Genomic DNA, 16,169 nt, shown 5'->3' on the forward strand with positions numbered 1-16,169 from the left:
CAGAACTTTTGGGAAAAACAAACAAATATCTGCCTGCAATTTTCCCCACACCAGGAAAGCTATGTGTTCTGTGTTTAAACAAACATATACATAAAATTTCTACACATGATGTATTATATTAGAAATAAATAGCCTGAGATCTTGATATTCCATTATAGTTGGTTCAATTAAAGGTGACTGAGCTTGTTCAATATAAAATAGTAGGTGTGTGTCATTTGTCAACACTCCATCATCAGTTACGATAATATTTTTGAAAAAGAAGAAAAATGGAATTCTAGAATGAGGAATAAGAAGATTAGTAATGCAGAAGAGTTTATCCAGGGTAGGATGTTCAAAAATCTATAGTCTATAGTGTGTGCAACGTGAGCCATTCATGAAGTTATAAAGATGGAACCCACAGGGTCAGCAAAGCAATAAGAAACCAATCTATATGGCATTTCACAAACCATTCCATGGCACACTAACTATTCTGTACTGTAGAACCAATTGACTTAGTAACCTACTTGCTTGCACCACTTGTGAAATACTTATCTAGTATCTTGCCTTTTTGATTCATGAAATCTCATGGGGTCTTTGGGTATAACATTTGCAAGTAATATTTTGAGCTCTCCCTGTATTTACGTAGATACAATAGATGCCTCACTTGGTCTGGCTGAGTCAAAATTTAGCTAATTCAGCCAATAGCCTGACTTTTAGTTTAGTTTTTTTAAGTCTCTGTTTTTAGTTAGTTTTTTTTTTTTTAAACTTGATTTTCCTGGTTAAGTCTTTCACCTGGAATTGTGTCTGCTACTCTTTCTCCAACTGCTCTCTTTAGGCATCTGCCTCTCTAATTCACGTCTCCCTTCCTGGACTCCATTTCACAGTCATAGCTCTGTATTTCTACCTTCCTTAAGGACATTCAATCTGATTGTCCTGCTGTCACTTCATATTCAAATATGAATTTATCTTTCTCCTTCCCTGCCACTAGTTCCATTGTGCATCCTCTGTTTCTATCAGTAGTACAATTCTTCTCCCTGTAGCCTAGATGTTAAACATCATTGTCATCTTTGACTCCACCCTCTGCCTTGTTCCTTAGTCAAGAAATCAAGAGGCAGAAAGCCATGTTTTCTTATTTGTCCCACTCCTCTCCTTCTGCCTCCTCCTTAAGTCTTTATCAGTTCAAATCTAGACCACTCTAAACACCTCCTAACAAACTCCCCTGCTTCTAGTCTCCCCATCTGCCAATCCATCCTGTACGTGGCTATTACATTAGCCTTTCTGTATGTCTTTCTCCTGCTCAAAAACTTTTCAATGACTTCCATTAGAAATATAACACATTTGAAACACTAAAGAGCAGTTCTTCATTTTAGGGGTCTTTTTTTAAAAAAAATTTTTTATTTTATTTTATTTTTTATTTTATTTTTTTATTAAGGTTATGTAAGTTAACATCCTTGTGAAATTACAGTTGTACATCATTATTAGTCATGTTGTAGGTACACCACTTCACCCCTAGTGCCCTCCCCCCACCCCCCTTTCCCCTGGCAACCACCGATCAGTTTTCTTTGTCCATATGTTAACTACCACCTGTGAGTGGAGTCATACAGAGTTTGTCTTTCTCTGTCTGGCTTATTTCACTCAACATAATACCCTCAAGGTCTATCCATGTTGTTGTGAATGGGACGACTTTGTCCTTTTTGATGGCTGAGTAGTATTCCATTGTGTGTATGTATGTATATATATATATACCACATCTTCTTTATCCAATCATCAGTTGCTGGGCACTTAGGTTGGTTCCATGACTTGGCTACTGTGAATAATGCTGCGATGAACATAGGGGTGCATGGAACTTTTGGAATTGCTGATTTCAGGTTCTTAGGATAGATGCCCAGTAGTGGGATGGCTGGGTCATAAGGTATTTCTATTCTTAACTTTTTGAGGAATCTCCATACTGTTTTCCATAGTGGCTGTACCAGTTTGCATTCCCACCAACAGTGTATGAGGGTTCCCTTTTCTCCACAGCCTCTCCAACATTTGTCACTCTTGTTTTTGGATATTTTTGCCATTCTAACAGGTGTAAGGTGATATCTTAGTGTAGTTTTGATTTGCATTTCCCTGATTATTAGTGATGATGAGCATCTTTTCATGTGCCTATTGGCCATCCGTATATCTTCTTTGGAGAAATGTCTGTTCATGTCCCCTGCCCATTTTGTAATTGGGTTGTTTGACTTTTTATTGTTGAGTTGTGTGAGTTCTTTGTATATTATGGAGATTAACCCTTTCTTGGATAAATAACTTGTGAATATTTTTTCCCAATTAGTGGGCTGTTTTTTTGTTTCAATCCTGTTTTCCCTTGCCTTGAAGAAGCTCTTTAGTCTGATGAAGTCCCATTTGTTTATTCTTTTTATTGTTTCCCTCTTGTGAGGGGTTATGGTGTCCGAAAAGATTCTTTTGAAGCTGATGTCAAAGAGTGTACTGCCGACATTCTCTTCTAGAAGACTTATTGTTTCAGGCCTAATCTTTAGGTCTTTGATCCATTTTGAGTTTATTTTAGTAAATGGTGAAAAAGAATGGTTGATTTTTCATTCTTTTACATGTGGCTGTCCAGTTTTCCCAGCACCATTTGTTGAAGAGACTTTCTTTCCTCCATTGTAGGCCCTCAGCTCCTTTGTCAAACATTAGCTGTCCATAGATGTGTGGTTTTATTTCTGGGCTTTCAGTTCTGTTCCATTGATCTGTGCATCTGTCTTTGCACCAGTACCATGCTGTTTTGATTACTGTAGCTTTGTAGTATGTTTTGAAGTCAGGGATTGTGATGCCTCCAGCTTTGTTCTTCTTTCTCAGGATTGCTTTAGCAGTTCGGGGTCCTTTGTTGCCCCATATGAATTTTAGGATTCTTTGTTCAATTTCTGTAAAGAATGACATTGGAATTCTGATTGGGATAGCATTGAATCTGTAGATTGCTTTAGATAGTATGGACATTTTAACTATGTTTATTCTTCCAATGCATGTGCATGAAATGTCTTTCCATCTCTTTATGTCGTCGTCAATTTCTTTCAAGAAGGTCTTGTAGTTTTTGTTGTATAGATCTTTCACTTCCTTGGTTAAATTTACCCCAAGGTATTTTCTTCTTTTTGTTGCAATCATGAATGGGATGAGTTCTAATCTTTTTCGGTTAGTTCATTGTTAGCATATAGAAATGCTACTGATTTATGTATGTTGATTTTGTACCCTGCAGCTTTGCTGTAGTTGTTGATTGTTTCTAATAGTTTTTCTATGGATTCTTTGGGGTTTTCTATATATAAGATCATGTCGTCTGCAAACTGCGAGAGTTTTACTTCTTCGTTGCCTGTTTGGATTCCTTTTATTTCTTTTTCCTGCCAAATTGCTCTGGCCAAAACCTCCAGTACTATGTTGAATAAGAGTGGTGAAAGTGGGCACCCTTGTCTTGTTCCTGTTCTGAGAGGGATGGGTTTCAGTTTTTGTCCGTTGAGTATGATGTTGGCTGTGGGTTTGTCATATATGGCCTTTATTATGTTGAGATACTTTCTTTCTATACCTATTTTATTGAGGGTTTTTATCGTAAATGGATGTTGGATCTTGTCAAATGCTTTCTCTGCGTCTATTGAGATGATCATGTGGTTTCTGTTTCTCGTTTTGTTAATGTAGTGAATCACGTTGATTGACTTGTGGATGTTGAACCATCCCTGTGTCCCTGGTATAAATCCCACTTGATCATGGTGTATAATCTTTTTGATATATTGCTGTATTCGGTTTGCCAAAATTTTGTTGAGGATTTTTGCATCTATGTTCATCAGTGATATTGGCCTGTAGTTTTCCTTCTTTGTGTTGTCCTTGTCCGGTTTGGGGATCAGGGTGATGTTGGCTTCATAGAATGTATTAGGGAGTGCTCCATCTTCCTCTATTTTCTGGAATAGTTTGAGAAGGATAGGTATTAAATCCTCTTTGAATGTTTGGTAGAATTCTCCAGAGAAGCCGTCTGGTCCTGGGCTCTTATTTTTGGGGAGGTTTTTGATTACTGTTTCTATTTCTTTACTTGTGATTGGTCTATTCAGGTTCTCTCTTTCTTCCTGATTCAGTTTGTGTAGGTTGTATGAGTCTAGGAATTTATCTATTTCTTCTAGGTTGTTCTATTTGTTGGCATATAGTTTTTCATAGTACTTTCTTATGATCCTTTGTATTTCTTCGGTATGTGTTGTGATTTCTCCTGTCTCGTTTCTAATTTTATTTATTTGAGACTTCTCTCTTTTCTTTTTAGTGAGTCTGGCTAAAGGTTTGTCGATTTTGTTAATTTTTTCGAAGAACCAACTCTTTGTTTCATTGATCCTTTCTACTGTCTTTTTTTGATTCAATATCATTTATTTCTGCTCTAATTTTTATTATTTCCCTCCTTCTACTGACTTTGGGCTTTACTTGTTCTTCTTTTTCTAATTCCGTTAGGTGTCATTTGAAGTTGTTTATGTCAGATTTTTCTTGCTTATTGAGGTGAGCCTGTATTGCAATGAAATTCCCTCTTAGGACTGCCTTTGCTGTGTCCCAAATCATTTGGTACGGTGTGTTTTCATTTTCATTTGTCTGCAGATAATATTTGATTTCTTCTTTAATTTCTTCAATAATCCATTGTTTGTTCAGTAGCATGTTGTTTAGTCTCCACATTTTTGGCCCTTTCCCAGCTTTATTCTTGTAGTTGATTTCTAGTTTCATAGCATTATGATCAGAAAAGATGCTTGATATTATTTCAACCCTCTTGAACTTATTGATGCTGGCTTTGTTTCCCAAGATATGGTCTATCCTTGAGAATGTTCCATGCGCGCTTGAGAAGAATGTGTAACCTGCTGTTTTTGGATGAAGTGTCCTATATATATCTATTAGGTCCATCTGATCTAATTTTTCATTTAATTCTATAATTTCCTTGTTGATTTTCTGTCTGGATGATCTGTCCATTGGTGTTACCCATTTTATGGGTCTTTGAACATAAAATTGCTTTTGCAACTTTATTTTCAGGTCTTTATATATATATATTTTTTCTTACATTCAGGTTTCTACTCAAATGAGCTCTAGGAGAGCAGAGATTGCATTTGTTTTGTACATTGCTCTATATCTCATATCTAGAATGTTACCTGAAACAAATACTTTTTGAATGGATGAACGGCTTCCCTTCTGGATTGTTTTCCTTTCTGCCTATTGAAATCCTTTATATTCTTCAATCCTGTGTTGAAGTCTCCTCCTTCTATGAAGCCTTCATTCATCTTAGTTGGAAGGCTTCATTCTGCACTCACCAAGTGGTACAGCCAGTGTTGCTTCTTGGTTTACTTCTTATGAGTATAGAATATGTACTCCCCAAATGGATTTTAAGCTTCACAGGGGCAAGGACTGGGTTTCAAGTATCTTGTGTCCCTCATGCCTGGTTCCCTTACAAGCAGATGCTCGGTACCTGCTTGTGAATTGATTGGTTAAAGTGGTCAGATGGGTCACTATATTCACCTACAGTTTTGGCTTAATGTCCCTGAGTGCATTCTCAACAGGGGCAATATCACTCCTTAGGGGACAGAAATTAGTTCTTGTGGCTGGTAGAGGTGAAAAATCTTAAATATTACAATAGTTTGTGGCTCTCTAAAGTTCAACCCCACCCAAGAAAATCTTATTCTTTAGTATTTAATCTTATGGGGGTGGGGTGCAGGGCATGGGGTTCAAGAGAAAAAAATCTAAAAGGGCCCAGTAGGGAGGTGATAATGAAAAAAGTGAGAAACACTGGTTTAATGCTATGGGATGTTGGGACCCAGGAGAGAAATGGTTATGTGGGAATAGCATGATAAATGTAGGAAAGGAATCCAGGAATCGTTGAACTTAAAGAGGAATTCAGACTGGCCTTTCTCTTTCACCTCTGTAACAGCTGCATCCCTCTGGCCTGTGATCAGATCTCTGTTAGGTACTTACTCTGGGGAAAGCGGGGTGGGTTATCATTGACATCTGAGAGGGTGATGTTGACTGTTGTGGTCCCAGCTAAGCCTCCAAGCTGCCCTCCCATGTCCTTGGCTTGGATAATCACTTCGTAGTATTCTTTGGCTTCTCGGTCCATGTTCATGAGTGCTGTCCTAATTACACCTGCAGGATAGAAATGACTTTGATTTTAAAGACAAACCACAAAGCCAGTTTTTAAGATTGGTTTCTAGGTTTCCCCCTTGTGCATTGTTAATGTCTAGAGTTGAGATGCAAGTCACCTGTGGTCTATTAAACTTGAGGTCAGAATCCCAGCTTCAAAAAAGTGCTTAAACAAATGGTGAATAATTCCTATTCCAGCAGGAAGAGCTTAGAGGGACAGTTTCCTCTGGCAACATTACCAAGAGAGAACGGGAGGTGGCAGCAATGGCTCTCTAACAGACTTGGGGAATCTAGAGTCCCAGGCAATTTCAGGCTGCTCTGTCTCACCAAAGAAAACTGGGGCTTTGGGTCCAGAAAACAAAGCCTTACATGTCTGCAAAGCTATGATTTTAGATAATTCTCCTGCAGCTCTTTCTTTCTTCAGCCCCTAGAGCTCTTGTGGTGCAAATGACTCTTCTTTAGGCAACTCACTCCTAGTCTACTCTTTCCAGCCTCCCCAATACCTGTTAGCATGGTTGAATTCTGATTTGATTTTCCTTTTGTTATATATTCATTCTGTTTTGTTATGTTCTGCTTACCTGCGTGCTTCACTGAATTCTGTGAGCTAGGACATGAAAGATGCTCTGTGAGTTGTTTGTTTTTAAGACGATAAGGGATGAAGTTCCCCAGACAATAAGTAGCAGCATCGCCGAGTGCTGATACGGTTTCATTTAAGAAGAGGGGTCTAAATCAAAACCCAGTGAAATGTGTTGTTTTGATCCTGCCAAGGATGTGCAGTAATGTTTTATTTCTCTTTTACCCCTTCCACTTAGAAAAGTTGACTTCTATACGCTCTAGGCAAAGAATAAAGGCTTGTTTACTGTAAATTTACAACGTGACCCTTGGCTAAATAGACCTTTGGTATGCAAAGGGAAGGGATTGGGAGCCTCAGATCTGTCCCCAGTTTACTCCTATAATGTATATATTGCACTGTAGTAACAACATTCTGAAGTGAAATATGCAGCATTTTCTTTTTTAAATGCCCTATGGGCACAGCAATAACTATCTTTTCATGTGTTTTTGACCTTAACACTAAAGATGCCTCCTGGGAACTGTCAAAATAATGTAAGTTTCCTCTGAGGATATAAAGGACATGTTGCCCTCTTCCTGTCTATATTTTTCCTGCCTGTGGGCACCCCCTCACTCTCCCTCTCCCCATTTGTAGAATTGTTAAAGTTACTGTTTTATGGAAGTCCCTAACTGCAATCTTTTTTCTTTCCTCCTACTAATATGCACTCCCTCCCTTTCTACTTTTATGATATAATTTTCTAAATGCCTGGTTCCCCTTAGGACTTCCGGAAAAAAATTCTATTAGATTGCTAGTAAGAAATGTATTTTTCCTCTTTCAACTAGAGGTGACTTTGAGTGTTCACCATTGACTTTAACTCTGTGCCTGTAAATTTCTTTACTCAAGTTCTCTGTTAATTACTCTTAGGTTTCCAGTTTTCCTGTATGTAAAACTGGAATAACTACTTCCATATATTTCATGAGTTCACAAGATTATTGGCAGGCTCAAATATGGTATTGTTTGTGGAAACGGAGAAAGCCTGACACAATGCAAGATAATAATGATATAATTATCACTCTGCCCAACTCAAAAGTATTAAAGGGACTTCTTCATAGATAAAACATGCATATTCTGTAGTCAAAGCTTGCTAGTAAAATTGAGACAAAATAAAACAAACAAAAAACCAAAACCAAACTTCTGTTGGTTTGCCCTTTTCTGCCACACTGCTCCCTTACCCATCTGGGTCTCTATGCTGTCCTCCCAGTTAGAGCCTCCCACTCAGCACCTGTCTGTTTGGGGGCCACATCCCGTGCTCTGTGCTGTTTCCTCCCTCCTCAAAACCTGTCTGTCCCAGCACCCGTTCATTCTAGCCTCATTCTCTGCTTAGTACAGGATGGTTCAGGGGAAAGAACATCAGACCACACATCAGGGGACTTATCTACAACTAGATGCGCTTGTTAGGTCTCAAGTCCCAGTTTCCTTATCCATTAAGTGAATGGTGAGGGACTGGATGACTCCCCTAAGGCTCTTTCCAGTTTCAGAATCAATGATTCCAGTTCTATTGTGAGTCCAGGTTAATGTGTCAATCTTCTCAGGTCTTCTTGGAGTGATAAAAGACCTTAATCCCTGGGGATAAGTACAACCAGAGGACATTTTGAAGGCTGGTGAGGAGGTACTTTTGTGGAGGCAGGCCTTCTGGCCTCTCCAGTCAGACCCTGTACACTGCCTATACATAGTGCTGCTCTTGACCACCAGGGCAGTGCTGGTTTGCTCTCTTAATCCTAAAGCTTATAACAATCACCTCTGGTTAATACTCTCCCTGGAGAGTCCTTGAAAAGGAGAGTTGGGTCTGTCATAAGTAGCAGTTATAAATTATTAAGGAATAAAGCAAACACTTCTGACTTGACTGTTGCATCAAATACCTGTTTTGGAGTCCACAGAAAAATATGGTTGGCCCTGGAGAATGCTGTACACGACCCGGGCACTGTTGCCGTAGGTTGGATCATCAGCATCTGTGGCTGTCACCTGGATAACAGAGGTCCCTGAGGAAGAGATGGAGGAAGCCTGTTCAAGTTGAATTGCTAAAGGCTGGATGCAATCCTGAATGGGCAATCTTAGAGCATTTGCAGATATTATGTTTGCTTTCTTGGGAGGGTCCCCTTTCTAGGTCAAACTTCCATAACAACTCTCTTGTACCTCTGTAATGGAAACTACTTGTGTTTTAAGTTCTTAATAACCAGTAAAGACAACACAGCCTTTGGGCTTTTCATTACCCTTTGGATCATACTGAAATGCTTCTCGCTTATGAATCAAACATGAGTGATAGATCATTTATCTATCATCTATCTTTTGTTTTACTTTTAAGAATCAGAACTGAATAACCATACTAGGCTTATTATTACTATTATCTTTTACTGTGGCTGATTCCAATGTCTAAGTAGCTTCCTGCCTAAGGACTTGGTTGTCATTTTTGTTTTTTATTATTTGTGAGCTGTTCTGCACATTCCTTTTCTGCATATGTACAGGAGGATCTTCTGTAGAACAAGTGCTGTTTGTGAGAATCAGTGAATCTCCGCCTTACCCACTGGTGACATTTCTGGCACAGTGGCGACATAAGGTCCCTCTAGGAACTTGGGCTCATTGTCATTGATGTCTTGGATCTTGATGATGAACTCTGACTCTGGCTCCATCGGCCTGCCTGTCCGCCTGTCTAGGGCTTGAGCCCTTAAAGTATACTGGGCTCTTTCCTCTCTGTCGAGCCTCTGGATGGCATGGATGTCTCCAGTGGTGTCATCGATGGTAAACACAACACCTGCGCCTTCTCCTGAGAGGATGTATTTGATGGATCCATCTCCCCTGTCCATGTCTGAATGGAGCTGAGGAAAAAACACCGAAATCTCATTATGGAGATGAATAGGTGTTGGAATAACTTCAGTTTGGTCCCAACTTATGACCTCCTTTCAGACAGTAAGATTTTTTTTTTCACTTAAATGTTTAAAACGTCTGTCTACAAAGAACTAATATACTTGAACATGCTTGTATCAAAGAACAAATATAGGTGAATAAGTAAAGTTTGTTACTTTACTTGATGAATAAGTAAAGTTTTTCCAAGTCACATTCAGTATTCTGAACTTACTATTATTTTAAGTTCTTCTCCCTGAGAAGTATAGAGAACAGGACTTCTGGAAAGTGTAGGTCCCCATCGTGAGAAGAGGAGCAAGCCTGATAAGGAGGAACCCAACATTTCCACTTAAGAAAACAAATGGACAGGCTTAAACATTTTAAAATAAATAAGTGTTGATATAAATTAGGTTTTGCAGTTTTAAAAACTTCATGACCATTCAAGTTGGCTGAAAACCTAATGAAATGATTAATAAATAGGCTACTCCAGTGTACGGGAAATAGTCAGTGACCTCCAGGGGCTCTTGCAGCTCTGACTCTGTAATCCTGATTCCGTTGTTTCATTCAGTAGGACTATGCTTGCTTGTTTCAGGTGTCAAAACGGACTTTCACTGCTAGGTATTATTCTTTGCATCAGTGTGTCTTTCCTTTTGGTGGGACCTGGGCTCATAATTATCATTCAAATCTACATATGGATGGTTGAGTTAGGGACATGCTTTCATCTACCCATCCAACTGTATTTCCTCCCAAATTACTTCGTAGTGATTCTCAAAAGGAGTCCAGGGGCACTATTTTTATATTAAGCCTAGAAATACATTTCTGCATCTCTAGTTATAGACAATGTATATGGGTGTCAAGAATCCTGGAATTTTGTGCTATCTTTTAAATAACAGTCTCTCTCTAAAGGGGGCAACAAAAAATTAATTACAGTTAGTCAGCCCCCACTAACTGTTGTTGCCTGCTTGGCACTTTGCATAGTTCAGTGTCGAAGTTCCTAAGATTTAGTTTATAAAATAGACAACCAGTGTTAGGCTTAGGTTAGGGAGGCAAAATATATCTGATCTGAACACTATCTATGTCAGTTATAAATTGAGTGCCCTTGACAAATTATTTAATGTTTATTACTCCCAAATTCCTCAAAGTGTAAATGTGGAGAACATTAATACTTACTTTGAAAGGTTGTCAGGATCATTAGAAACTAATGTCTGTAAAGCACCTAGCACGGTGTCTTTCCCATAATAAGAACGCTATAAATGGGGTCAATTATGATGATGATATGCGTGCATAGAGAAAAGGGTACTAACACGCCCAGCTCTTCTCTGCTCCCTTCAAGCCTCCAGGAGTGTAGCAGAGATAGCGAAAACAACTTGTTGCCTTTTTTCTTGTGCATAGTCCAATGGTAAAAGCTGCAGAAGGCTGCCTGAAGCTTTGCTGGGACAGTGTTAGTCTGAGGATTAAATGGCACAGACACTAAGAAGACACCTGAAAATGTATTTGCAACATCCTCAGACAAGGATGGGTTTGGAGGTTGTGGCTGGCTTTGAGCTGATCTCAAATTGACTCTCAGCCAAATCACACAGGCGACCATTTTGCTGCCTAGAGGAATTCAGCTGTGTCCTATCTAGAGAAGGGAAATAAGAGAATAAAATTGACCAAAAAAAATCACTGTGGATTTTTTTCTACTTAAAGAATTCTATTTAGAATATGAAGTTCTCACATTTCCTCATTCCATATACAGTATTATTATTTTTTGCCCCACAATCCAAATCATCTATTTGTGCAGTTAAAAAAGCAGAGGTGCCCAGCTCTTATTGTATAGAATAGAAAGCCATTTTATTCGGACTTGGCCACAAAGAAATGAAAGTCCATTCTGTCTGGAACTGTGTTCCCAAGCAGAGGAATGGAATTGGAAGGAGGAGGACAAGGATCTCAGGATTTTTTTAAAATTAAAAATATGTATATTTGTGTGTTTACATATATATAGATAGATACAAATATATGTGATTTTAAGGTGTGTGGCATAGGACTTTCACTTAGAGTGAAATAGGTTAATTTAGGACATGGCAGATTATCTAGGGGAAAAAGAAAGAATAGAAGTTGACATAAAGAAAGTACCCAGGTGTTTTGAGGTGTTCTATTTGTCATCTAAAAAGTTTTGTCCTATGAACCTTGAAAAAGCTAAGCATACTTGTGATCCTTAGTGCTCTGCCCATGGAGAGTGCTTAATAAGTAACAGAAGGCTAAAAATCTAAAAATCTCCTCTACAGCAGGAGATTCTGGTTTCTCAGGAGCCATCCAGCTGGCTGATGTCAGTGGAGTCTGGGCTGAACCTCAGATCTGTTGTCTTTGTTTTCGTCTGTATTGGGAGAAGAATTTCAGGAACTCTGGACTGTGAGTTCCTTGAAGTCAAGAACCAGGTGGCTTTCATCTTAGCATGGGTCTCACATGTAGTAAATGTTCAAAAAAATTTTATTGAAAGAATGGTGTAGGGTGTAGGATTAGTGTTAAAGCTTTTTGTGAAATCATTTTACCTTTGTTTGAAAAGGGCTAGCAAGAATCTTTCAAGTAGCTTCTGAGTGTGTTTCTGCATGCTTTTGTGCATGCATGTGTGTGTGCAGGAGAGGGAGGGGGAGGGGAAGGAGAGAGTGAGGGAGAGAGCGAGAGGATGTCCACAGAGAATCAGATGGGGCCTCTCAGGAACAGGAAGAGTACCAGCTATGAAAGGGGCCAGGATCTGCTTACACAAAGCTGATTTCTGAGGAGTATAATTGTATCAGTTCAGGATCCAGTCAGGGAACAAGATCTACACCAGTTATTGTAGCAGAGAGAATTTAATAAGGAAGCCTGAAAAGGCAAAAAGGGAACACTGAGGAATAAGAGAGGTAGTAACTCCAGGAAACAGTTAGTGCCCCTCTGGCTGGGGGAACGGAGGGCCAAGGTTGGGGCTCTTGGGACCTAGATGTTTGGAGGAGGCAGGCCTGAGACCTCTGAGGAGAGAGTGCTGTCCTCTGGGGCTGGGGGTTCAGGAGCTTAGAGGAGGTGCCCCTCAGCACCCAGCTCCCATGGAACTGAGACTCGGACTTCTGAGAAGAGGTGTCATCCAGTAGTGCTGGTATTTCTGAGGGGGTGTGGTGAGGCTGGTTCTGGGAGTGTGGAAAGAACCCAGAAACTGGAACCAACTGCTGGCCAGGTAAAAGGAGCAAGGTCCTTCCCTTTCCTCCTGCTTCCTGTTCTCCCTCTAGTACATTCTACTGTCTGAACCCAATCAGGGAGATAGTTGGAAAAGGAGAAATGGTGGCTTGCAGAGTCCCAGCACCAGTGTCACAAAGTGGAGTATGGAAAGGTGAATATATTGCTGAGAGACACTAGCTTAATAACCAGCACAGTATTGCTCATTTAATATCAGGGTTTCCCAACCACTGAATACACATTTGGTTGTGAAAATTGCAAAGAAGAGACAGTAACAGCTTTTCTCTCAGCAAATTGGCAGTTTAATAAAAATGTGTTTTATATTTATCTATATTTAATTCAACTAACACTGATTGAGCATCAGCTCTTTGGAGGAAGGTAAGGAGCTTCTGGAGTGGAGTTGGCAGCACATAGTTATGTATATTTTGGGAAAACATTTTTTTTCCTCCAAAAATCTCCTAGACAGAATAAGACAGGTGGATATCCTACTTATCCTAATAATTCTTTAGTCTATAAAATCTTCAGCCAAAGAAGTAGTGAATGATGGAAAGTACATGCAGATTATGAAAAATCTTAGTTGATTTAGGATTTTAAAAACAAGGGTGATTTTCACTCCTTTTGTCATCTTTCATAGTGCCTTGTATAGTTCCAGGAATGCAGTAAGTGTAAATTTGTGGTTAGACAGCTTCCCTGTGGTTGTTAACCTGAGAATGACTTGGAACCACAGATTCGTGCACAGGCACAAGCCCTCTGCATCCCCCTCTTTGCATATGTCAATATAATCCAGCTTTAACTAGACACTGCCTTGTCCCTGGAAAGCCCAGTGTGGATTTTATAAGGCCATACCAATTACAGCTGATAATTGTTACCATACTCCTTTCTGAAATAAGCAAATACTCAGGCAGGCTCTCTAAACAGACATCTTCCAGAGCTCAAGGTGACAAGCTGAATGCCCCTGGGGGAGAGGGAATGAAAGGTGGATGAATTCTCTTTCAAAAGAAAGTAAGGGGGAAAAGTGCCTGGGTAAGTAAATATGTAGTTATCTTCCTCATGTGGAGGTAACACACCCAATTCAGGGTAAAAACTTTCACTGGTTGCTGGTGTGTTGGTTGGACAAGATGACTGTAGAGATGCACAGGGTGTCCTGTGTCCTGAGTTGAGGTAATTAGTGAAGGGTGAGCACTAATTGTGAGTACTAGAGGGTGCTACACAGCTAAGTACTCCCAATGTCAGGAAGCAGTCAGGCTTGGTTAGATTCCTGGTTCCAACCCTAAAACCATTGACCCTTCCGTGTATTTCTCAGTGCTAAGTCTAAAGTCATGGCCACATGGGGGGCAACATAAAGGAAAGCCCATGGCTTCAGTGTCAGATTTCCTGTTACCTTCTGTGTAACTTTGGGCAATAAACATAACCTCTCTGAGCCTAGTTCCCAAGTGGTGAATTATACTTACCTCACAGTGTTGTTACGATGATTACATGATCTGTTCTATGTGAATGTGCTGGCACATAGTACTGTGGTAGCCCAGTAAAATGTTAGGTACCCATGTCTTTCTGCATTTTTGTATGTCCAGTTCTGTGCTGGTACTCAGTGTTGGCCAGCTTTAGGGAAGGCAGGGATGGTGTTTCAGTTTCTACCCTTGGAAGAGGAAGAGGGTTCTAAATTGTGCATGCACATAAAGCAATTACTGAATACAAATGTATTTTCTTAAACTTTTTTTAGCAGTAGCTATGTATGTCTAGTTGAAAGAAATGTTTTTAAAATGTTGAGTAGCTAGAAGTCTCTGGAATTCTGAATAGATGGAAGGTGTGCTCATGATGGAAGTGGCTTTTAAGCTGGGGCTCTGAGGAATTTGAATGTGATGGAACAGAGAGGAGGTGACAGCATGTCCTGGGCAGGGCAGTAGCATGGGCATACATCTGGGGTAGGGACAAACGTGGTTTATGTATCAGGGCCAGAAGGAGAGACAGCTTGGCTGAGATCAGGACCAGATTTGAGAAATTGTAGGAGGGGCTGGATAAGGGAGGAGGAGTCCTTTTCTGGAAGTCCTTGAACTATATGCTAAGAGCTCTGATAAGCATTGGAGAGCTACAGTGCTTTCTTAATCAGAGGAGCGACATGATGGAAAGTGTGCTTCAAGGAGATAAGTGTCTTGAGTTCTAGGGGAAGGGATGGAAGAGTCTCTCTACAGGGACACAGGCAGCATCTACTTAGTTAATCTCATCATGAAGAACAGAAGGACCACAGTAATGACAGAGGCTAGAGAGGATGAGGTGAATCTGAGAGAAATTGGCAAGGAGATATTCACAGGATGAGGTGACTGGTTGGGCAAGAAGGAAGGAGAGAAGGAAAGGGAGAAGTCAAAGAAATCTCACAGATTTTTGAGGCCAAGAGATTTGCAGCTGCCTTAGGTATGCATTACTGTATGACTACTGCTACTACTACTAAAATTACTGCTACTACTACAACTACTCAATTATTGCTACTGTTACTACTACTGCAATTACTATGGCAACGGCAACTACTACAACAACAACTACTACTACTATTTCTTACTGCTACAGGGTAATGATTATTTAGATCTTACTTTGGACCAGACACTGCACTAAGCACTTTACATGTGTTAGTTTATTTCATCCTTACTACACCATAGAGTACTCATTCATTAAATATCTTTTTTGAGCACCTTCTGTGTGACAGGTGCTGGGTTAGGCCTTGGGGATAAAGTGGGAGCAATGTCCTTGCCCTTATTGAGCTTATAGTCTAGTCTGGGGTTTCAGACAATACAATGTAAATAAAAAAATAAGTTAGATATTATGGGTTGTGATTAGAGCTGTGAAAAAAATAATGGTAGTGAGAGAATCTAACAGAGGGGCCTGCCTGCCTTAGAGATTGGTCAAGGAAGACCTAGATTCCAAATGAGCCCTAAAGGATGAGGAGGAGCCAACCCTGAGAGAAGCCAGGGGTAGGGCATTTCATCCTGGGAGAACAATAAGGCAAAACTTGGCAAGTTGTAGGAACTGACCGAAGGTTACATCCCTGGAACACAAGAGTGAGGGCAAGAAAGAGTAGCATGTGATGTGGTGGGAGGCCAGGAGGCAGGCTGAGTCAGAGAGGAATGGCCTTGTAAACTGTGGGGAGGAGACTTGAGGATTCAAAGTACAACGTGAAGACACTAAAGGATGTAAGCAGAGTCACATGGTCTGACCCACGTTTAAAAAGATCCTGTATGGAGAATGGATTGGAAGGAAGTGTGGGTAGAAGTGAGGGGACTGGTTGGCAGTCTAGGTATTTGCACAGGTGAGAGATTTCAGTGGAAGAGGAGATGAGAGAAATGAAGGATTTGGGATTTGTTTTGGCATAGGGCTAACAGAATTTGCAGGTGGAGAGAATGTGTGTGTGTGTGTGGGGGGGTGGTGGGCAAGAGAAAGGGAG

General features: G+C 40.1%; 1 protein-coding gene across 4 annotated transcripts in view; it reads right to left on the bottom strand.

Annotated features, from left to right (window-relative positions):
• The window catches only part of CDH20 (cadherin 20), a 199,605-nt gene that overhangs the window by 38,904 nt on the left and 144,532 nt on the right, over nucleotides 1-16,169 (bottom strand). For all 4 annotated transcript variants that reach the window (XM_070512928.1, XM_070512929.1, XM_014859438.3 and 1 more), the window contains 3 exons: nucleotides 9,228-9,522; nucleotides 8,569-8,688; nucleotides 5,935-6,102 (listed from right to left, as the gene is read on the bottom strand). In XM_070512928.1, the coding sequence (XP_070369029.1) occupies nucleotides 5,935-6,102; nucleotides 8,569-8,688; nucleotides 9,228-9,522 (583 nt within the window). The remainder of the gene's footprint in view (nucleotides 1-5,934; nucleotides 6,103-8,568; nucleotides 8,689-9,227; nucleotides 9,523-16,169) is intronic.

Source organism: Equus asinus, chromosome 7 (genome assembly GCF_041296235.1).
Source record: "Equus asinus isolate D_3611 breed Donkey chromosome 7, EquAss-T2T_v2, whole genome shotgun sequence".
Classification (NCBI taxonomy): domain Eukaryota; kingdom Metazoa; phylum Chordata; class Mammalia; order Perissodactyla; family Equidae; genus Equus; species Equus asinus.